We start from the raw sequence: 23,489 nt of genomic DNA on the forward strand, positions 1-23,489 counted from the left end.
CCATGATTAACTTTTCAAAAACAATATTCCTTTTCATCAAACTTAAGATATTAAGGATTTTGGGATCTTGTGTCCTACTCTCCTTTATAAAGGACAAATGTGCCACATGGGGAAGGACATGAAACTTGAAACCCTAAATAAGTATACTAACTTTTGATAAAAAGGAAAAAGGGTGGTAACTAGAAACCATGCCTCGATTCAAGCATGAAAACTATCTCTCAGCAATAGTGGAGGGGTGATATCCCCAAATCTCAAAAACTTTCAATTTCAAACCTTACGAGTACAAAAATAGATAGTTTCAAGCTTACCACCACATTACTTGCTCTCTACTAGAAGCCCAAAAATATGTTTGCTAGACAACACTTATGGCAATGTGGCTTATGATGTTGATTTTTCCTTATGCAATTGACAAGACCACTATTTAACTTTCACTCATGTGACACATGGGATTAATAAATTCTGCAATCATGATGTGACATCCATTTAAATTAAAATACCAACATACTTATTGTAAGTGATGCAAGCCACTCAGCCTGAGGAAGAATGTTGCATCTAGGTAGACGAGAAAAAGTGGAAAACCACCATTCATAGTCACCTATAAAATCATGGATCTATTAGTTTCATGCCAATAAACCACCATATCTTACTAAGACTAGGGTCTCATGTGTGCATGCAAAAAGCCACCACCAAGGTACCCATGAAGGCATGCCTACGAGCCCTTAGTCAAGAAAAACAAAACTCAACATGGTGAGATCATACCTCACACAAAAACTAGGACCAAAAGAGGGTACCAAAGGGTAGTTAGATGATGAAAACCACTTTCAAGTTGGAAAAGCACATAGGATAACTAGTGGAAGTGAAAGTTGCACCAGCAAAAAAAATGAAACACAAAGAAAAGGAACATAACTAAACTGACCTTCTTGTAGGGGAATGAGCTTTGCATTATGAACTTTAAATACCCTTGGGGAGGTCTAAAATCTAGCCTACCTAGTTTATTTCATTGAAAGAACACAACTTACCTTCTTGTAGGGGAATGAGCTTTGCATTATGAACTTTAAATATCCCTGGGCAGGTCCAAATCTAGCCTACCTAGTTTATTTCATTGAAATAACACAAACTAACTCATCAAAACATAGAGGGCAGAGCCAAAGCATCTCAACCTAACAATGAGTAACTACATGCAAGCTTAACTAAAGGAGGAGTTGTGTGACCACCCAAAAATATAATATGCCAAAGCGATGAAAAGGAAAGATGACCACATAAAGAGCACAAGACACAACCTACGAACACAAGAAGACAGAAAAGGGAGAAAACATCAACTCAGAGCTCTAGAATGAAGGAGTGTCACAATGCCAATAGCAGCCCTCATCCGAACATGAACTATAACTAGCTTAACCTTAAGAAAAATACCCTCATAGACTTGTAGAATGAACACTTACAAGTGGAGCGACAAACTAAATGACAAGTCTTACTTGTAGAGCACAGTTGTGATTATTGAATAAAGTGACAATTAATCCCTTTATGTATCTTAAATAGCTCACCGATCATGATACTAAAAAGGTGCATTAATTGTACTTATCCTTCATTAATGAACTTTACAACATGTCCAACCTTAGGACTGTGTAATTCTTTCCCTGCCATTGAAGACACATGAGAAAAAACTCTCGCCTAATCTGAAAGCATCTTTTGGAAGACTAAGGATCCCTTGCCCAAGACGAAAAATCCCCACTTTCTTTTTCCACACGCAAGGGTCCCATATCCTAGACATGGATGTGGGAAACTAGAATACCAAAAACTAAAACCAAAAAAATAAACTTACCCAAGAGATGTAAGGAAAGAAAATGAAAAGAGGGGACCTAACTTTTTGCTCACAAAAATTAGGGACATGCATGTAGGGCATAACTAATGGTCATAACTAGGAAGGGCTTACAACTTGGCATGTTGGATGTAAATCTTATGATTCTTATATATGAAAGAGTGTTGCACAAGATCTAAACCTCTATGTTATTCCTCATCTTTTGTTGGGTGGTTATTTGTTGGGGGTTTGGTCGCCTCCTTTGGGGGTACACTCAGCCTTGCACTACATCAAGTAGTCTAGTAAGGGATCAAAATATGCCAATAATTGTAGTGCGTATGTGTAAAATATGAGTGGAGTGTATGTCCCCACATTAAATCAATTTTTACTACCTCAATAGGAGAAATGGCTTTAGCATAAGAATATTTGCATTCACTTGAGATGCTTCAACTATGAAATGCCCCCAACCAAGAACACATCAAGGGAAATAAACAGATGATGAAAATATAGAGCACATGAGGGATCTAGCAACTCTGGGGTCAATATGATCATATGTGAAATATTATGTTAAATATGAAATGCCATCATTCTTTGAAAGAAGTAGAACTACAATACAATTGAAGAAAGATATGCAAGAGTTACAAAGAAGAGTAATTTTTATTAAAATCAAAGATTCCAAAAAGAGTTTGGTGCTACCATGTTGCAACATCCTAATAAGAATACAAAAAGGCACATTGACAAATAATAGCACATGTACAACACAACATATAATAAAAATGGAAGAAGAATTGTACAAATAGAAGAATGAGTACAACAATTTTTACCACTTTATTACCTTAGACCAACAAATCAACAAGAATAATTTAAAATAATCTATAACAAGGACCACATTATAGGGGAAGCACACTACAATATGAAAACACATGAAGACCAATATGTAAGAAGAGCTACTTAAGCATATCGCTCCCCCCACCCTTGTCCATAACATGTAGGGAAGGTGGACAACTCAAAAGAGGAGAAACATCAAGCACATTAGAAGGAACAATATTTAGTTTCATACAAGGATCATGCTAAGAAGTTGGGCCATTGTATTCAAGACTAGGACTAGGTGTTAATTGTTGAGAAAACTTTTTTGGTAAGTCATGATCAAGATCAATAGTTTCATATAAATCATCAATTCACTAATATGTATATCATTATTAGCATCAATAAACTGTTTGAGAGTGTCTTCTTCATATAAGTTAATTATAATAGAATCTAAAATATGGATTTTATCATCAAAAATTCCAGTCATAGGTTGATAAAAAATAGGCAAAGTGGGATATATATAAGATGATAGAGCATGTTGAGAATCACAAGTCCAAGATTTAGCTCTAACTTGGCATTTTTTACAACATTCATGAGCATGTCAATTATATTTAGCTTTAGATGAGACTTGAGATGGATTAGGATAAACTATTATATTGTCCTTATCTCCTTGTGACAAAGGAATATAAGGAATGATAATAGGTTGTAGGATAGTAATAGGAGAAGACAATGGAGATGTTGATAAATGAGGAATCAATGAGTTTAGAAGAAAACCACTCTCAGGAAAACTAAGTTTAGGAATCTTCTAAACTTAAAAGATTGATAATATATAAATAGATGATCAGGACATGGTGGTGCTAGGTTATTGATAGAAGGCCAAAGGAAATCAATAGTAGTAAATCACAAGGCCTGAAGGGATGATAAATGCTATGGTCCATGATTTGGATCTCTCGAATGCAAATAATTTTAATACATTTATGCATAGGAAAAATTATAATTTACATGGAATAAAGTCAAGAAATACCAAGATTAACTTGAAATTGATCAAACGTAGGAATAACCGCTGATGTAGTATCCACAACTTTACCACCAAGTATCATAGGAAGATATCTATTACCATGAGGATGATAAAGAAAACCATTACAAGTTTGAATATACACATTAGATTAACCACAAATATCATTATAAAATCATTTACTAAATATGCATTCTTTATTTATAACATTTACCACAAAAGAAGGATCAACTAACACACCTAAGGAAGGAATATGAGCTACTCTAGCATAAATGTAAAAAGAACCACCATGTGTATTAATCATCTTGAAATGATCAAGGGTGATACAAATTTTTTGTTGAGGTTGAGATTTAGGTGGAGGATGAGTTGTTGGTTTAGGTTGGACATGTTCAACATGGAAAACAACATGATTAGATTCTTCAGTTTGTTATCATCATACCTAATGTATTTTTTGGGTGAAGAAGGGTGGGCAATAGTGTTGGTAGAGTGAGATAGTAAAGGGTTGGTGTAAATTTGAAAATTATGATTAGGAGGTGATACAAATTTGTTCTCATGAATTATAACAACATCAACATATATAGCTTTAGAATTGATAAGATCTTGGATAACACTCTTCAAAGAATAACATCTTTTAGTATCATGACTAAGCTAGCGGTGATAGTGATAATAAGCATTAGCATCATAAGATGTGGGAAGGGATTTAGTAGTCTCTAATGGTCTAATGATGGGAAGCTTAATAATATTATCATTAAGAGATGTTTTCATCACATTATACAAAGAATTAGATAAAGGACTATAAGTACAATTAGGTCTAAAAATAGAAGACAAGGGAAACACACCTTTAGATGTGGTTTCCACTTGATAATCTACTACATTAAATCATTTTTTTAATCTTAATGTAATTTATAGGTTTCTAAAATCATCCTATCAATGTTGTTAAGAGCCATTGGAGTGTTCTAAGTCTCAAATTGACTCACTTGTAGTGGATAATGATGAAGCACTCCACATAATGATTAAAAATAAGTATACTTAGTAAGAAGAAACTCATCTCTAATGTTCTTTTGAAATTTACAAATAAAGATACATTGTATATCTACATGAGACACTTGATAAGAAATTTGAGAACACAAGTGTTTAAATCTACCAATGAAATCACTCATCGTTTCTATGACTCATTTATTACAATGCATTAAGTTGGTAAAAAAAAATTAAGAAGGGAAAACTTTAAGAAACCCCTCCAGTAAAAGAAATAAAAGTTTGTCCAATCTTTCATTATTTGAAATACAAAATTATTTCTATTGACAAATCTCTCAATTTTTAAATTTTAATATTCTTTATATTGGCAATTATTTTTAGAATCATAATTTTTGCGTATAAAATATTGGTGAATCTCAATAATAATAGGAAGTTCATTAATCACTATGAAATATTACAAATAAAAATTGAACATTTTTACCTCATGGAACATTATGAGGATCATTACATTACATTTAAATTAATAGTGAAAACTAAATATTGGTGATATATCCCTAAAGTAATTAACAATCATAACAATTATTGGTGAATTAATTTTAATTTCTACAATAATATATAACATTTAGGTGAATCTAATCTAATCATGTATCAAATATTTTGGTGAATCTTTGAGATTAATATTTTAATAAAATAAATTATTGACTGATTTAAAATATTTTAGAATTAGATTTGATAAAAATGTGGTGATTTAGGTTGCATTAAATCTTAAATTATTTGCCAAATTATTGCCCAAAAATTTCTAAAATTAGCCAATTGGTGAATATTAGCCACTTAAAAATACCTTGAACTTTAAGGACCAATATTGTTTTGAAATTGTTGGATGAAAATATTTGCAAGCTTTTGAATGGAATCAATTGAATAATGACACAGAGAATAATACAATTTTAAGGCTTTGTCTCAAAAGGTGTGAATAACTTAGCCATGAACCTATAATCATAAGAAAAATCACGCTATAAGGTTTGAAATATTTTCACACGAGTCACATGATCACCTTTGTGATTATAAGTGTCAAGATGAGGAATATCAATGTTATGAGGTATAATGGCTCGAATGATGTCCAAGGACAAAGGGGTAATAATACCACATGTAGGAATATTATCCTTAGATTGTGTGAATGAAGCAATTTTTCATTTCAATGTAAAAATTATTTGATCAAGGCTATTAATGGTTAGGTCATTGGAGGAAGTAATAGGAAGAGATACATTGTATGCATTAGGAAAGTTATAGTACATAGAAAGAATGCTAGATGAGGCATGGATCATAGTGGAATTGGTTCGAGGAGGATTCAAACATATAAAGGAAACAATAATGTAAGAAGGAATATATAAAAGTAATGAAACCCTCAAAACACTTTTAAGGAGAGTGAGATTAGGGAGACTTATGGAGTTACCATTGTAAATTTGGAGAGGAGGACAATTAGTGACATATAAGTGGGAACACTAGGAATGACAATGGGAATGGGGAGGGAAGACTCAATATTTGTAGGAGGGAGAATATATCTAATCTCTTGAGAACTTTCCATTAAGGAATAAATATTAGTGTTGACAGGGTGGGAAATGTTATGCACAAGTTCAATGTCATGCCCATCATTTTGAATAAGTTTCCTTACAACTTCTATAGTATTAATAATCTCAAGATTATGATTCTCTTTCACCAGCCAATTTTCTAATCTCTTTATTTCATTGGTAAATTTTGGACTTGAGAGGGAGGAACATGTAAGGTCTCATCATTTCCATTTGAAGAATGAGATAAATTATGTTATATGCCAAGACTAGGGTCATCAAGAATCATGGTGGTCTCATTAAGTGTCCTCAAAAAGAAGGAACAATCAAGATCAAATAGCCCTTAAGTCTCTAACTTCTTATAATTGGGATGTTATAGGTTGGACCCAGAGTGATAAATATCATGCACAATAAAAAATATGACAATGTGCACACAATGAAAATGCAAAGAAATTCTAGAGCTAATAAAATAAATACAAGATCTACCAAATCAAGAAGGAAAGAAATGCAAGATCTAACTACAAAATCAAGAAGGTGTTATGCCAAAGATGTGTAATAAAGTGGGCTCACCAAAATGTAAGTGAGACAATGAAAAATAAAATAATGTAAAGGAAATATTACACAAAGAATCAAGATGTGGGGAAAGATGTTGAGTTCACCAAAATGTAACAATTTGCCTTTAATAACAATCCTTCAAAGGAACTCAAACTAGATTGGCACCACTCAAGGGAGGATGTCAATGCTAATTCTAAGTCCCAAATAAAGATATATATATTTAGAGGATACTTTTCTAACATCATACTTTCCCTGAAATATAATGATGCAAATTAATTTGAATTAAGTGGTTATGAAGTATAATTAAATCAATCAATTGAAATGCAAACAATGAATAAACTTGTATGGAAGAAAAGAGGCATGCATTGATTAGATCTGAAACATCAATATGGACTTTATGAAATAACAAATGAAGAAAAAGGCTGACCTTGAAGATCAAAGAGGATTTAGAAAATAGACTTCCAATCATTCCATTAGAATGTCACCTTGATTAAAGGATTTACAAAATGACTATTAGGCCAACCTTGATTAAAGGATTTTGACAGATACAATGGTCAGAATGTAACAATAGGTATGATCTATAAAGTATAACTCACTTTGAAAATTTAGATCTTCATTTGCTCATCTATTTATTCATTGACTAGCCTTCATTGACATCTTCATCACTGATCTTCTTGGCACCTCCTCAAGAAATCACTCTTCACCAAACTTTTCACACTTCACCTCTATTGTTTTGTTCTTCACATCTTCTCCTTATGATCACCAATCAATAGCGAACCAACCTTAGAAAGCATCTCTTATACCTCCATAAATAGGTAATTTTGATATTTTGATGCTTAAATATCACCGTTGATCTTAGGGTTAGGTCAGATTCATCAAATCCTTCCATCTTTTTATTCTCCTTCTTCAAGAAACTTCTAGTCAAATCCTTGCCTTTGATCACATAAAAAACTCTCCCATGCATTAAATATGCCATCTCATCAATCCTTATCTTCCACACAATTTGACTAGTTCATAATTTCAATTATCTTTCCCTCAAATTCAAATCTTTCTAAAACTATAACTATTATTGTCACTCGACAATCACTATGTTCTTTAGCTTAGTCATCACTATGTAGCCCATTACACACTATAATTTCTCACTCAACACCAAGTCTTGCTTGATCACTATTCTCGATCACTACTGACACTACTCCATACATTTTCTCGATGATAACTAACACTCGGCTTGAACTAATTTGTTCAGCTTCTACTTAAGTTCCTTAATCTTTTACTGCAGTTCCTTCATTGATCACGCAATACTAATACTGAGTCAAGCTTAACCTTATTACTTGTTTTGACTCTTAGCTTCATCCATCTGTCTTCTTCACTTCATGTGTTGATTGAACAATACATTATCTAGTCGAGGACTAACTTATCAAGTGCCCATTGTATTTCCATGATATTTAACACATATCAACTCAACCTTTCACTAGGTCATCTCATGATCGCTTCTTTTCAAATCCTCTTCATCAATCAAATGATATAACACTCTACATTGTTAGTAAATGTTTCTCTAGTAGGTTTTATATGTTGTCTTACCAATAGGTTTGACATCAATGATAACATAACAATTGCTCCAATTGTAGTTTCCAACAATCTCTATCTTTAGCATTAATGGAAATACCACTCAAACTTCAATAGTTACCATGCAGTCCAAAAAGATTCAATACTATACTATCAAATCCCTTTATGTTTGTGTTTTCTCTTTCTTAGTTCCATTCAGATTCTCATCCATGTACTCTTAGGATGCTCCCTCTATTAACTCAGTACATACTCCATCTTAGTAGCAACACTTCATAGGTTCAAGAATATATGTCTCCCTTTTTGCACCAATCATTCTCTCTACATAGCTTCTCTCCCTCTTTAACTAATCAATGTTGTATGGTAACTCAATCATTCTGATCTCTCCCTCTTTATGCATACTTGTATGGTAACTCAATGAATTGTCTCCCTCTGTAACAACAATACCAAAGATGTTCCATACACACACATCTTCATGTCACTGATCTAACTAATATAGCAATGTCATATCAACATCAACTCCTTGTAGCTTCATCTACTCATAGTCAGTTGTCTTATTTTTCACACCTTTAGGTAGCTCCTAAACTGTGACATCCTGCATCAATGTTTATGATATTCTGATTAAAGCATTTGATGCAATGCATAATCTCTACTTAGTTTTCTTCAAGGAGGAGAAAGACCCCTAACTTACCTCTTAGATACTCATAATCATCCTTAGGTAGTGCCTTTATGAATATGTCATCGAACTATTATTTTGTGTTCACATTCCAATCTCACTTCTTTGCCTTGTACCAATTCTCTCAAGTAATTCAATACTTCATCTCAATATGCTTAATCTTTGTATGCATCACAAGATTATTTGATATGTTTATAGTACACATGTTATCACAATATATCACAAGAAGTTCAATTATCTCTTCTTTTATTCCTTTCAACAATTGCTAGATACATACAATGTTTGAACAATTCACTGTTGCAGTGATATATTCAGCCTTTGCTATAGATTCTTAAATACAACTATGCTTCTTTCTTGTCCAATAAATCAATATTCTTCCCAAAAAGAAATCTCCTCCACTTGTTATCTTTCTAACATCAATATTTCCTACCCAATTAGTGTCTGTGTATACCTTTAGTTCAAATTTTTTACTTCCCTTGTACAATAAACATATTGCTTTGTTCCTTTTAAGTATCTTAGTATCCTCTTTATTTCTATCATATAATTTTCTCTAAGATTAGTAGAGAATCTAGCAACAATTCCAATAGCTAATGCAATGCTAGGTATGTTGTGTACAACATATTGTAGTTTTCCAATCATTTACCCATATAATGTTTGATTCACCTCACTAGAATCATCATTCTTTGACAGTTTGTGTCCAGTCACCATAGGTGTTCCAGCTGATCTTCAGTCTTCCATAACAAAATCCTTCACATTTTCTTTGATATACTTGGATTGAGTGATGCAAATACCTTTATTCATCTGATACACTCGCAATCCAACAAAGAACTTAATTTCTCCAAACATTGACATATCAAACTCCTTTTTCGCTTGATCAACAAATGACTTTCTCAATAAGTATTTTCCTCCAAATATGACATCATCAACAAACATATCAGCTAGCAATATCTTGTTTTCAGCTTCACTTTTTAGATACAGGCTATTATTGTCATTAGTTCTAGCAAAACCAATTTTCACCAGAAATTGTGTAACCTTTCACACCATGCTCTAGGGGCTTGCTTTAAACCATATAAAGCTTTGTGTAACTTACATACCATATGCCTTTTGCTTGGATCAAAAAATCCTTTGGGTTGTTCAACGTAGACTTCTTCCTCCTGAATTCCATTCAGAAATGTAAATTTTACATCTATTTGGTACACTTTGAATCCTTTGTAAGCAGCATATGAAAGAAAAGTTCTCACTCCTAACCTTGCAACTAGGGAAAATGTTTCACCATAGTCAACCCCTTCCTCTTGTGCATATCCCTTACAAACTAGTCTTTCCTTGTTCTTTGTGACTTCACCTTTCTCATTCAGCTTATTTTTTAACACTACTTAGTTCCAATCACATTTTTATCCTTTGGTCTGGGCACTAATGTCCATGTCTTGTTCTTCTCAATTTTCTCAATTTCTTCATTCATTGCCTTGATCCAATCTTTATTCTCCAAAGAATCTTTGACATATTTAGGGTCAAACCCACATAATAAGCATAGATCATTCTTCAATATTCTTCTTCTCATGATGCTTGAATCTTTATCTCCAATAATTTTTTCTAGTGCATGATGTCTTCTCACATACTTTGTCAATACATGTTTAGGTCTAGGTTCCTCTTGTTGTTGCTCATTGGATTCAACATTGTTGGTGTAAATAAGTATTTACTTATTACACTTAAGTTTTACTTAGGTTAATGCATTATTTAATTATTTTGCATTATTTTATTATTATTTTAGGTGAGACACTTAAGAGTTTGTGTACTCTCATTGAGTTACGCAACTCTAATTATGCACATGGTGTCTACAACACAGGAATATGCATCATTCACTGAGTTGTCATGTTGACAACATAGTTATCCACAGTCCTCATTTAGAACATGTTGTCTACACCACTTATTTGCGTGCTACACCATTGTAGGCTTATCCTCACATAATCACACGTAATCCCATGATTAATGGAGGATAACCCATATCTAGTGGACATGTGCCTGGTTGTATGACATATCATGATGCTAACTTCTATGCATTCTAGAAGCTCTCCTGAGGCCTTTATATTCAGGCACTCCTAGTGTACTATAAATTCAGTTATTGAATGAATATCGTCATTCTGATCATACTCTGTCTATTTTGGTCTACTGTGTGCTTGTGTTGAGTTCTTTAGTTCTTGGGTGAATTCTGGCCTAAGCCAAATTCTTACATGGTATCAGAGCAGAGGGAGATTCTCATTACGTAGCCATTCAAGACCGTCCATGCTTTAGCACCTCGACACGAATTCGAAGGATCAGCAAAAATTGGAAGCATCTAGAGCCAGATCCAACCTAACCATTGCGTCTGGAGCGTTGATTCAGTGAAGATTGACTATAAATTTGCCTAAATTGGGTGAAAGTTGATCGTGAGGCAAAAAAATTTTGCAAATTGGAACCCAGAGGCTCCAATCTGCAATACGGGTATGGTCAATTTCAGATCTAATTAATTCAATTTTTCAAATCTGAAATTTTCTTGTATTTTTTAATTTATTTTTGGGCAAAGAATTTTTTTTTGGCCGAACCGAGCAGTGACACCCTGGCTCGACTCTCTATATTCTGTCATGGAATATTATTTTTTTATTGTAGGATATTATATTATAATTGAGGCTCATCTATTCTGCGGGTTAATCAAATCTGTGGACCATACTTGCTAAATTTTTGCAAATTCACTATCAAAATCGTGCAGTACTCCTGATATTCTTTGGCAAATTTACCAGCAACCAATTCTACCGACCTCAGCAATTCGGCGGCCCAAATCCAAATTTTGGTGAGAAAGTGATTCACCGGTCTCAGCGCTTTTCTATTCAAATTATGCACTATTGTTTTTAAACAACACTTAATCCTCAATACCCACGAATGTGGGATTAACCTTGGAAATTCGGCTCGACAGTTCTAAATCCCACGACCACTGCTTCCATTCCTGGCATCCCGAAAGAAACTCGGTGCATTTTTAGTACCTCCCACTCACCGCTCACAGAATCTGAAACCCTGCAGATCTCCATCATGTGGCAATTTTCTACTGAATCCACAGACTTGCCACACAGACTCGGGGACTATGCCCTGTCAGCTTCCACGCAGACACAGACTGCACAATTAGCAAAAGCTACCTGCCAGATTAGCGTGACACGTCACCTCCCAGTCAGATTCGACCAAGCAACCACACCCTACCACATGAATTTTTGCCACGTTATTCGTCTATACAATACGTACTATGATGATGTCATCATGACACTATGCTATCGTCATCAGAAGGCTGGAAGATGCTGACGTCATCAGTTCCTAATCTTAAATTTGATGCCCATTTAAATGTCATTCCAGGGAAAATTACAACTGTTGTGACAACCATATGACCATCAAATTTAACACCATGATTTCTTAATGCAACCCCTCTCCAAATTGATTTTGGTTTTTGCAATTCGACTTCAAGAGGTCATAACTCGCACATCCAGACTCCAAATTAGGTGCAATTTGTTTACCGTACAGGTAAAGAAATCAACGCATACAGACAATAATAGCAGAATAGCAGAATTATATTCGCAATAGTAGATGAATGATGCTTTACAAAGATCCCGAATGAGATATAAATACTACCGCCAAACCTTCCTGAAGGGGTCCGTCGGCCACAATTATTCTATCTGCTACAAATTATTTATCGACGACGACGGCTACAGAATACAGAAACACCGTCGGACCATCGGCTACAGAATACCGAAACACCGTCGGACCGTCGGCTATAGAATACAAAACACTGCCAAATCGTTGGCTATAGAATACCGAAACACTACCAGATCGTCGACTACAGAATACAAAACACCGTCGGATCGTCGGCTACAGAATAGAAAATACCGCCAGAACTATCCAGTCGGCTAACACCATCCCTCCCCAAAAAAAAGTTGTCTCCTGACGACTAATAAAATTAGAAGACAACTTACAGACCACAGAAGAAACTAGAGAGAAGGGGGTGTCCCAGAAGTGTGCTGCTAGCGACGTAACTCGTACACCTGCTCAGTCCGGATGCGAAGATCTATATGAATCTGAGAATTAACTTCGACGGCCTCTTTTAAAAGAAGTGTCGCATCCATGGCCTGCGTCCTAACTAACTGCATCTTGTGCTCAGCTGCATCCCTATCTCGAACCATTGCCTCCATACCTTGCTTAGCCGCGTCTCTCTCCTGCACCGTTGCTGCCAAATCTGCCAGTAGTGCTGCTCGCTCTATGGCCCAAGCTACCTGCTGGTCGGCCAAGTCAGCAGCTAGCTTTTGTCTAGCCTTAGTCTCAGCTGCCAATGATTTGTCTACTGCAACCCTGTTCACCTCCGCAAGCTGACGACCATAGTAAACATCTTTGTACAGTCCCACAATCTCATGTGCCAGCTTCATCATAGGGGTGTCACTGGGTCCCAACTACGGCTCAATAGCCCAATCTGCCAACATCTCAACTATCTCCGTTGCTGGCCAGCCCCTGTCTATAAAGCAAGTCTAGAATTGTCGAGGACAAATCCCACGGATATATGCTCTGATCAAGTGCCACTCCCTCTGCCAAGTTAGGGCCTGAATTGCCACATCGTGGCCCTTCTTCAATGCAGACTTCATAGTCTTGAGGTAATCCTGGCACATGTCCTCATCTGACCCATAGTCCTCCTTGGCGAAGGCTTCCAATGACCATTCTGCATCACTATTTTTCTCCTCATCAGCAGGAGCCATGCCCACATCCGGTGCCACCTTCTCTGCTGTTGGCGCAACCATGGCATGTGGCATTCCCTCCTCCTGAAGTTGAGGCTCTAGTACCGCTGGCCATGTTCCTGAACACCTAGGAGACTGAATCGATGGACCCTGCTTTGCCGGAGTGAGTCGAAACTGTTGCCTCAAAAACTCACTAGCTCTATCCATCACCTCCAGTTGGTCAAACTGTGCAAGCTCCATGTTCGCCTCCGGTACTGGCTAGGCTGACTTGGCCTCTGCTAAAAAGGATGATGAGACGGTGACCACTGCATCATAATCAATAACCTCCAACCGAACTTGCGGCTCAGACTGTGGCGGTGGTGACTGTGCTCTTGGTGTGACTGTGACGGTGACATCTGCTAGTACAACTGGAAGCACCTTCGCTATAGCCGTCGGCAATAACTTGGCGACTATCCGTGGGATGTCCGTCACTGTCTGTGGAACCACCTCCGTCAATGTCTGTGGGACATCATCTGTCAATGCTTGTGGGGCCACCTCTGTCACTGTGCGTGGGACATTTACCTCTACTGGAGGAGTCATAAGAACCAGGGCACGACGCTGACCAAACACTGGGATGACTGTTCGGCGGTGTTTTGTATTTTATAGCCGATGGGGTGATGTCCGACTATGTTTATATATTCTGTAGCCGACGGGGTGATGTCTGACGGTGTTTCTGTATTCTGTAGCCGACGGGTAAATAGTTTGTAGCGGATGTAATGTTGTGGCGGATGAACTCCTTCGGGAAGGTTCGACGGTAGTATTTATATCCTGTCTGGGATCATTGTAAATCAATCATTCATCTACTATTGCAAATCTTATTAAGCATATTATATGTCTAGCGTATACGAATATAATTTTGCTATTCGTGTTCATTGTCTATATGTGTTGATTTCTTTACCAGTACGGGAAACATTTGGCGTCGTTGCCTTATGAATCTCAAAGGTGGGAGGAATGAAGATTAATGCCAAATTAGCTTATCAAGGATCGAAATAAGGCGAAGGAAAAAGATGGAATCCGTACTGCACAAGAACATTTAATTCTGGCACAGCAGGCAGACCGCCAAAGGAGGTTTCAGAAGCTTGCTGACAGAAATAGGAGTGTGGAGGGCTTGTTGGAGAAGACTCGGTAGCGGGTGGAATTGGTGGAAGAAGCATGGGAGGAGTTCTTGAACTTGTGTTTGCCAAGGGAGGAAAATTCTGATGGAAGAGCATCAACTTGCACGACTCGCAGTGCCGATGGAGCACGAGCGTAGAGTGATCTTTTCATCTAGGATAGACTTCTATGGAAAATAATTTCAGAGGATCTTTCTTCTTCACCAAGGTTTGCAGTTGTCGACACCTCTGGTGCGGCAGTGTAGACCGCTGGTGTGGGAATTCAGACTACCGGTGTGGGAGTGCTGACCGCCGATGTGGAAGTGTCGACCGTTGATGTGGGAGTTCAGAATGTCGGTGTGGGAGTGCTGACCGCCAGTGTGGGAGTTTCGATTGCCAGTATAGGAGTACAGACCTCTGGTGTGACAATGCAGACCTCTAGTGTTGTGATGGCGGGATCCAAAGAGAAGCTGCCAAAATTTGAAGGTGATGGTATAGCCGACCCCATCTGACATTGTAAGACATATGAGACGATCTGGCAGGCAAATGGAATCATAGATGTCGACAAATGGGCCAGGCAATTTTTGGCAACCCTACGGGGTGTCGCAATTGATTGGTTTTTGGATATGGATCTGCAAAAGCTAGATACATGGAAGATTAAAAAGGAGTTCTTGGCGGAATTTAAACTCTTGCGGGATGATAATGAAATCGTAGCAAAAATTTTCAATACCAAGCAGGGGAAGCATGAAACTGTCTGTGTCTATGCCAGGAGATTAAAAGACATAATAAACAAAATGGAAAGCAAGCTGGCAGAAAGATTACAGAAAAGGTGGTTTGTGGACGGCCTACGCTCACAGTTGTGGAGGAAAATGAAAATTGTACCACCATCATCATATGTGGATGCTTATAACAGAGCACTAGACCTTGAAAGTGCACACAAAACAAAGAAGAAGAAAACTAGCTCCTCTGACTCTGATGATGATGAATCTGCTAGAGATGATAGCAGCGACAACGAAGGTAGTAGCAAAAAGGTTCGTGCCTTATAGAAGTATATGGTTTGAATGATGAAAGAGTTTAAAAATATGCAAAAAGAGCCAAAAGGTAGTGAACTATGGTGCACAGAATGTAAGACCGATGGTCATACTAAAGGATCGTGTTCGAAGAACCAATTCTGTGACATCTGTCAGATCATGAGACATTCGACAAAGGAGTGCCCCTTTAACATGAAGACAAGAGGATCTCCGCAGGTGTTTTTCACATAGGAGGCTTCCTCGTCAGGTAGTAGCAGAAACACGAATACCGTCGGTGCTACATTTGGAGGATACAAGAATAATAACAAAGGGCAAAATAATAACAATAATAACAATAATAATGGGAGTCGAAGTCGAACTCAGTATGATGCAAACAGACGACTGATTGTTCAATGCCGAGCGTGTAATTTGTGGGGTCATTTTGTGTGAGATTGTATAGCGACAAACACATCGAAATTATTATGCAGATGGTGTGGACCCAGCGATCACGAAGATTTCAAATGTTCAAAAGCTAGAGTAAACTTGATCACTGTTAACATGGTGTAGAGGAGGTTCTAGCAATTACACGGAGGCTAGCAGAGGAAAAGAGAAAAGTGGGGGAAGTGCAGACGGACATTGCAAAGGCATCGTCGATGGGGACATCTCAGTTGAAGGATATCACCAGCACCTTGGCAAAGAAATTCACAGAACAAAACATTGTACAACAGATCTTACAAATGCAGATACCAGTCAAGATAAGTGACCTCCTTCTCACAATGCCCTAGTTACGGACGACCATTCTGAATCATACACCATTTCTGAAAGCACCAGAGGACATATGAAGGGATAGTAGGGAAGTGATGACAACAGACCCAATGCTACTAGCACTCACATCTGGACGACATCCGGCGATCGTCGAGATAGAGATTTTGGGAAATGTTTTGACAGAGACAATTATTGACAAAGGGTCCGACGTGAATGTGTTGCCGGAGGATACTTGGAAGAAGTTGGGAAAGCTGACACTGTGGCCACCTGCATTTCAATTGCTCACGGCAGACCAACATGGAATCAAACCGTTGGGAATTCTAAAAGCGCAATCAGTAACAATTGGTACGCAACTATTTTTATTGAATTTTGTGGTCATTCCATTAAAAAAAAAGGCTATGATTCTATTCTAGGATGGGATTGGTTGGTGCAAGCAAAAGTAAAACATGATTGGAAATGCAATACCTTATCAATGGAGCACGAAGGCAAAAGATTCATAATTGACCTGTACACACAAATGGTTGGCAAGGAGGCAACATTGTCAGATTCTGACAGTGAAGGCAAGAGTGATGACGAAGGAAAGAGGAAAATGGAACCGGATGAAGAAGGAGTATTAAAACTTGATGGAGGATCGAATGACGACGACCTAGACTCGGTGAATGGCCTTTACCATTGGCAAATAGAAAATTACGAACTATTTTCGAGTTGCAATATGCTAAGAGTCGATGAAGATGAGAAAAAGGACAAAAATGAATGTCTGGAGGAATGCAGGGAAGCAGAAGAAGGAAAAGCTGCCATGGCTAAAGCTAAGGGGAAGAACATATAGTTTGAACACACAAAAATGAAAGATCCCACTGTCTGGTACATGGTGAATAGACCGCGCGGAAAGAAAAGGTTACACCGCAACATAAAATTGGTGGAAGGGCACCAACAGCAAGGAAATAATCCAGTTGCGCGACGACCGCAGGCACAGTGGGCGACGATGGTGGCACAGAACAAACGTAACGTGTACAACGGTTAAAATGAAATCAAAGTAAAAAAGTTTAAGGGCAGATGGGTTCGACCATATCAGATTCAGAAGGTCGACGACAATGGAGCGATCAAATTATCAACTTTGGACGGGCAGAAAATACATCCGGCAGTCAACAGATCCAAATTCAAAATATATGGTGCCACGAAGACTCTGTCGCTATCACAAGATGGCTAGCTGACTCCGTTGTCGTTGCAAAATGGCAACGCCTGGAGGCAAAATGGAGGTACCTCAGTTATTTGATTTCTTTTTAAAAAATTGAAAAAAAAAAAAAGAAAAAAAAATTGAACAAAAAAAAAATTGAAAAAAAAAAAAAGTGGGTCTCACGGACAGAAAGGCCCGCGGGCAACTACTTGTCCGCAGGCAGCGAAAGTCCCGCGGACCACTGCCTGTCCGCAGGTAGAGAAAGTCCCACGGACCACAGCCTGTCCACGGGCACAAAAGCGGAGGTCCCCGCGGACAGTCTGTCCGCGGGCTGTTAAAAGCCCTGCGGGCAGATGTTCGCGGGCGTAAATTTTTTTAACACTTTCTTGCCGAAGAGAGCCCCGCGAGCTTGTAATCATTTCTTCCAAACTCAGAACAATCTCTGTCGGTAAAAGAAAGGTTTGCGGGCATATACTTCTTTATTCCCCGTCTCAAACACATTGTCATTCCATTGGAGCTAGATGTGGTCCTCTGTTCCATACTGCCATTCGCTACCAAGAGAAAGAACCGCAGGAGTCCGAACAAAAGGATTGCACAGGATTTTGAGGCGGATTGGTTGGGATGAGGAGGCACTAAAAACATCTGAACAAAGCATCGGAGGCATCGGAACGCATGAAGCTAAACACAAGCCTCAGACTCCATTCCCTCCTCCAGTCAGACTTCCGCGGGGAAATAGAGACATAAAGAAGAGTGCTTGTTCTGCCAGAAGGAGAAGAATTTCTGTGTCACCGATAGTCATTTCATTGAAGAAGGATACTATTCAGATCTGGATATGCGTCGATTTTAGATGCCTGAATGCAGTGACGATCAAATATCCTTTTTCGATTCCTTTCATAGATAGCATTCTAGAGGAGGTTGCAGGACATGAAATCTACTCTTTTATGGACGGCTTCTCTGGATATAATCAGACTTCTATAGCGGAGGAGGATAAGTTGAAGATAACGTTTTTTGTCGAAGATGGGGTCTACGCGTACAACCGGATGCCTTTTGGGTTGTGTAATGCACCAGCCACATTCCAGCAGATTATACTGCATATCTATGACAAGATGTCTATGGAAAATTTCAAAGCTTTCTTGGATGATTGGTCAGTATTTAGCATGGAGGACGGACACCTGGCAGCAATTGGTGAGTGTATGGAGAGATGTCGTAGGGCTCGGCTAGCATTGAATCCTAAGAAGTGCAGATTCATGGTTCCACACGGCAGACTGCTCGGACACATTTGTCTGTAAGGAAGGATTAAAGACGGATCCCGACAAGGTGAGAGTCATTCTTGAAATGCATCCATCTACTAATGTGAGGGAGGTAAAATCTTTTCTCGGGCATATAGGTTATTATTGAAGATTTATTAAAAATTTTGCCAAGGTGTCCCAACCGTTAGATAAGTTAACCTGCAAGGAAGAATCATTTAGATGGGAGAAAGAATAAGATGAGGCATTTGAAGGGTTGAAGGTACGACTGGCTACGGCACCCATCCTGGCATATCCGAACTGGAATGAAGAATTTCATGTTCATGTGGATGCCTCCAACTATGCGATCGGCGCGACCCTTGCACAGAATGGTAATCACGGATTGGATCATCCAATATACTTTGCCAGTCGGTTGCTCTCAAAGGCCGAGCAGAACTACAACACAACTAAAAGGGAAGCATTGGGAATGGTTTATGTTGTGCAAAAATTCTGTCATTATTTGCTTGCTACACCGTTTGTGTTTTATGTTGATCACCAGGCCCTGTTGTACATGATTAATAAACCCGTCATCCAAGGGAGGATCAACAGATGGCTACTACTATTGTAGGAATTCACTTTCAAAATCATTGTTCAGCCGGGAAAGAAACATGTCACTGCCGACCACCTGTCGCGGATCAGAACAGGGGAACCAGCGGAGGGTGTGAATGATGACTTCCCTGATGCACAGCTATTTCAGATTGGGGTACTGCCGAAATGGTACAGGAGTATTGGTGAGTACCTCTCAACAGGACAGTTTTCCACGGGGATATCACCGAATGATAGGCGCAAGTTGATAATCAGGAGTCGTACATTTCAATTGATCAATAGGTTGCTCTACAAAATGGGGTCAGATCATATTCTTCGACGGTGTGTACTGGAAGAAGAGATACCACAGGTGTTAAAAAAAGCACATGAGGGTCCCGCGGGAGGACACATGGGACTCGACACCACCGCACGAAAGATATTACTCGTAGGACTCTGGTGGGCGACGGTGTACAATGATGCACGGGAATGGGTCGTCGGATGTGACACTTGCCAACGGATCGGGAAGCCACTGAAGAGAGATTTCATGCCACTTTAACCTTCTCATGTGCAGGAAATTTTTGAGAGATGGCGACTAGATTTCATTGGACCACTGAGGGTGAGCAAGACTCGACGGTGCCGATACATCATTGTTGCAATGGAGTACCTGACCAAGTGGGTGGAGGCCCGAGCATTACCAGATAACTCGACCATCAGTACCGCAAAATTTATTTATGAATAGATCATCATAAGGTATGGAATTCTGTTACAATTAACAAGTGATAGGGGAGGTCATTTTGTTAATCATGTTATTTGACTGCTCACCACTCAGTTCAAGATTTATCATTCACTGTTGAGTCCATACTATCCAAGAGCAAACGGGTAGGCAAAGGCCACCAATAAAATTGTGGTATCCATAATCTATAAATCTTGCGCGGTGGAAGGTGTCGATTGAGGAGAACTTACTCGCTGCCCTCTGGGCGTATCGCACGACATACATGGTGATGACAAGGCACACACCATTCCAGTTAATGTTTGGACAGGAAGCAGTGGTCCCAGCAGAATTCATGATTTTGAGTCTCCAAATAGCGTTGGAAAACAAATTGGATGATGACGGCAGCTTACAAGAGCAATTGAATAATTTGAATAAATTGGAGGAGAAACGGTTGTTGGCACAGTGGGTAACGGAAGTGGCACAGAACAGACACAAACTCTAGCATGATAAACATCTGAAATGTAGTAGATTCCAGCGGGGATAGTTAGTACTGAAGTATGAGGCCGTAATGAAATCAAGCCGGACAAATTCAAAGTGCAATGGGGTGGACCATATCAAATCCGAAAAATTGGCGACATTGGGGGAATCAAACTGGCAACCTTAGATGGACAGGAGATAGCTCAGTCAATTAACGGATCCAAGTTGAAACCATATCATGCAAGGCAGTTCTCGTCGTCATTGAATCCTCCATTGTCGTTAGTACAACACTCTCTAGCGGCAACGTCATCCGAAGGTATCGCTGTTATTTGATGTATTCGAATGGTCAAAAAAAAAATTTTAAAAAAAAGGCTACGGATAGAAAGGCCCGCGGGCTGAAAAGTCCTGCGAGCAACTACTGTCCGTGGGCAGTGAAAGTCCTGCGGGCAACTGTTGTCCGTGGGCAATGAAAGTCTCGCGGGCAGAAGACCTCGCGAGAGTTAGCAGAAGGTCTCACGGATAGTCTGTCCGCGGGCTTAAGACGCTCAAACCTCCGGCAAAAACAAGAAGCCCCCACGGGCTTAAATTCGGTCCTTCCAAACTTATAATGCCTCCAACATGTTGCGCTGAAAATATCCACCATGGGCTTCTCACCAGGCTTCTTTGCTGCTATGGGTGCCATTTTTTTTTCAGAGTATGCTCAGTAGATAACAGTGCCATTGCGGTTGGGTAAGGATTGGTTGGTTCTCGTGCGGACGGATTTGTGACAACGCAGGGAGATTTTGCACTCTTCACAACAGCAATAAAATTGTCAAGTCCACATTCTCCTCCAGACGGGATTCCTTGCTGGATACTTTAAATACAATTTTGCACATATCAAAGGTTATGCTAGCAAACAACAAGTGAGATATATTTCTTTTAGAAGTTCAATGGAGGCGTAAAATAAAGAAAGGTCGCAGATATACAAGCAGAACAAGCAATTTTTCTCAGAATTCAAACTTTGTCCCTTCCTCCACTACCATAATGGTCCGTGGGAAAGGTGACTTGAACACATCTAGAGTGACATTTTTGTAGCGGTCGAGGGCAGCAAATATAAGGACAAATAAACCATTTTTGCATGGAGTCAGCGGGTAAGTGGAAGCCGTGGAAGACTCAGTTGGCAGCTAGCATGGAGAAGAATTCAAGAATTTTGGCATCGAGAATTCGAGTTGCAGGCCCTTCCGATTCCAGTAGCAAGAAATAGAAGACCAAGGAGGAACTCACTTATCTCACCGTCCAGTTTGAGAGTCTTAGTGGAAGCGAATGCCGAAAGTGGTTGCAGGAGACCTTGGAGGCAGACCAAATTAAGCAGATTTTGATGTGGGCACAAGTACATTGGGCTATTCAGCTTCCCCTCTTTTCTATCCAATTGTTTGAATCAGTTTTGCGCACCATGATAAAGAAATATAGCGCTCCAAGTAGAATGAGTACATTCCTGTACAAGCAGCATCAGATGACAGTATCTTTTAAATTGAGGGATTTCACTAGGGTTTTCGACATCCTTGGCCCCAATGGGAGGAAAGTGGAAATCAGGAATCATAAACTGTCATGGGAACGGAAGGAGCATTGGATAGCTCTAGTGTGCAGGGACCTTACACCCATGGAAAGGGAGACAACGGTTCAGGGGACAAAGTACAGAGGGCTTCGTAGAGACTTTATTCGAGAGGGTCATTGGCATTGTATCATGGACGTCATCAAGAGCAGATTGACAGGTGCCACCTGGGCCTCAGATATCGCATTGCCGCAGATTGTGTTCATGAATGGTATCATGCAGGAAGTGGTATATGATTGGGCCTCAATACTTGCCGACAGGATGGAGGAATTCATGACGCTTCAGCACCAAACATTTTTTATGTCGCACCATGCCATCGGGTTATTTCTAGAGGCTACAGCTAGCTAGATTCCAATGGATGGCCTTAAGGCTCCTCCAAGAGGCAAGTTGGCAGACAGGGAGCCTCCCATATTCTACTGATGACACTTAGATATTGGATAGTCAGCAGCAGGTCACAAGAAAGTACTCCGCGAATTGGCCCCTTCCAGGGAGACAAATAGCGAATGGGAGGGCACTTCGATGAGTGATGGGGCTGAGTTCGTGGAAGAAGAGGAGAGCATATCGACTGAAGTTGATGATGAGATAGCGGGTAGTGGGCTCACATTTTTTACCCCTCCTCAGCTGTCAACTTCAGCCGATGTGCTCTCCTCTTCTTCCACAGACTCAGCCCCGTCACTCATCGAAGTGCCCTCCCGTCCGCTATCTGTCTCCCTAGAAGGGGCCAATTCGCGGAGTACTTTCTTGTGACCTACTGCTAACCCTCTAGTATCTAAGTGTCACCATTAGAATATGGGAGGCTCCTTGTCTACCAACTTGCCCCTTGGAGGAGCCTAAAAGCCATCCATTGGAATCTGGCTAGCTGCAGCCTCTAGAAACAACCCGATGGCATGGTGCGGCATGAAAAATATTCGATGCTGAAGCGTCATGAATTCCTCCATCCTGTCGGCAAGTACTGAGGCCCAATCATATACCACTCCCTGCATGATACCATTCATGAACACAATCTGTGACAATGCGATATCTGAGGCCCGGGTGGCACCTGTCAATCTGCTCTTGATGACGTCCATGATACAATGCCAATGACCCTCCCAAATAAAGTCTTTGCAAAGCCCTCTGCACTTTGTCCCCTGAA

The 23,489-nt window shown here is 39.3% G+C and overlaps 1 protein-coding gene across 1 annotated transcript; it reads left to right on the forward strand.

Moving 5' to 3' along the window:
- Positions 1–18,287: 18,287 nt before the first annotated feature.
- Positions 18,288–21,099, forward strand: LOC149559257 (uncharacterized). Its single transcript, XM_089831323.1, has 9 exons — positions 18,288–18,522; positions 18,745–18,951; positions 19,031–19,128; positions 19,276–19,482; positions 19,648–19,769; positions 19,881–20,067; positions 20,149–20,193; positions 20,519–20,755; positions 20,869–21,099. Exons 1-9 carry the CDS (start codon positions 18,288–18,290, stop codon positions 21,097–21,099), a joined length of 1,569 nt encoding a protein of 522 aa, XP_089687449.1.
- The last annotated feature ends 2,390 nt before the right edge of the window (positions 21,100–23,489 follow it).

This window comes from Cupressus sempervirens, chromosome 5, assembly GCF_028749045.1.
Source record: "Cupressus sempervirens isolate cs-2001-9-10 chromosome 5, ASM2874904v1, whole genome shotgun sequence".
NCBI lineage: Eukaryota > Viridiplantae > Streptophyta > Pinopsida > Cupressales > Cupressaceae > Cupressus > Cupressus sempervirens.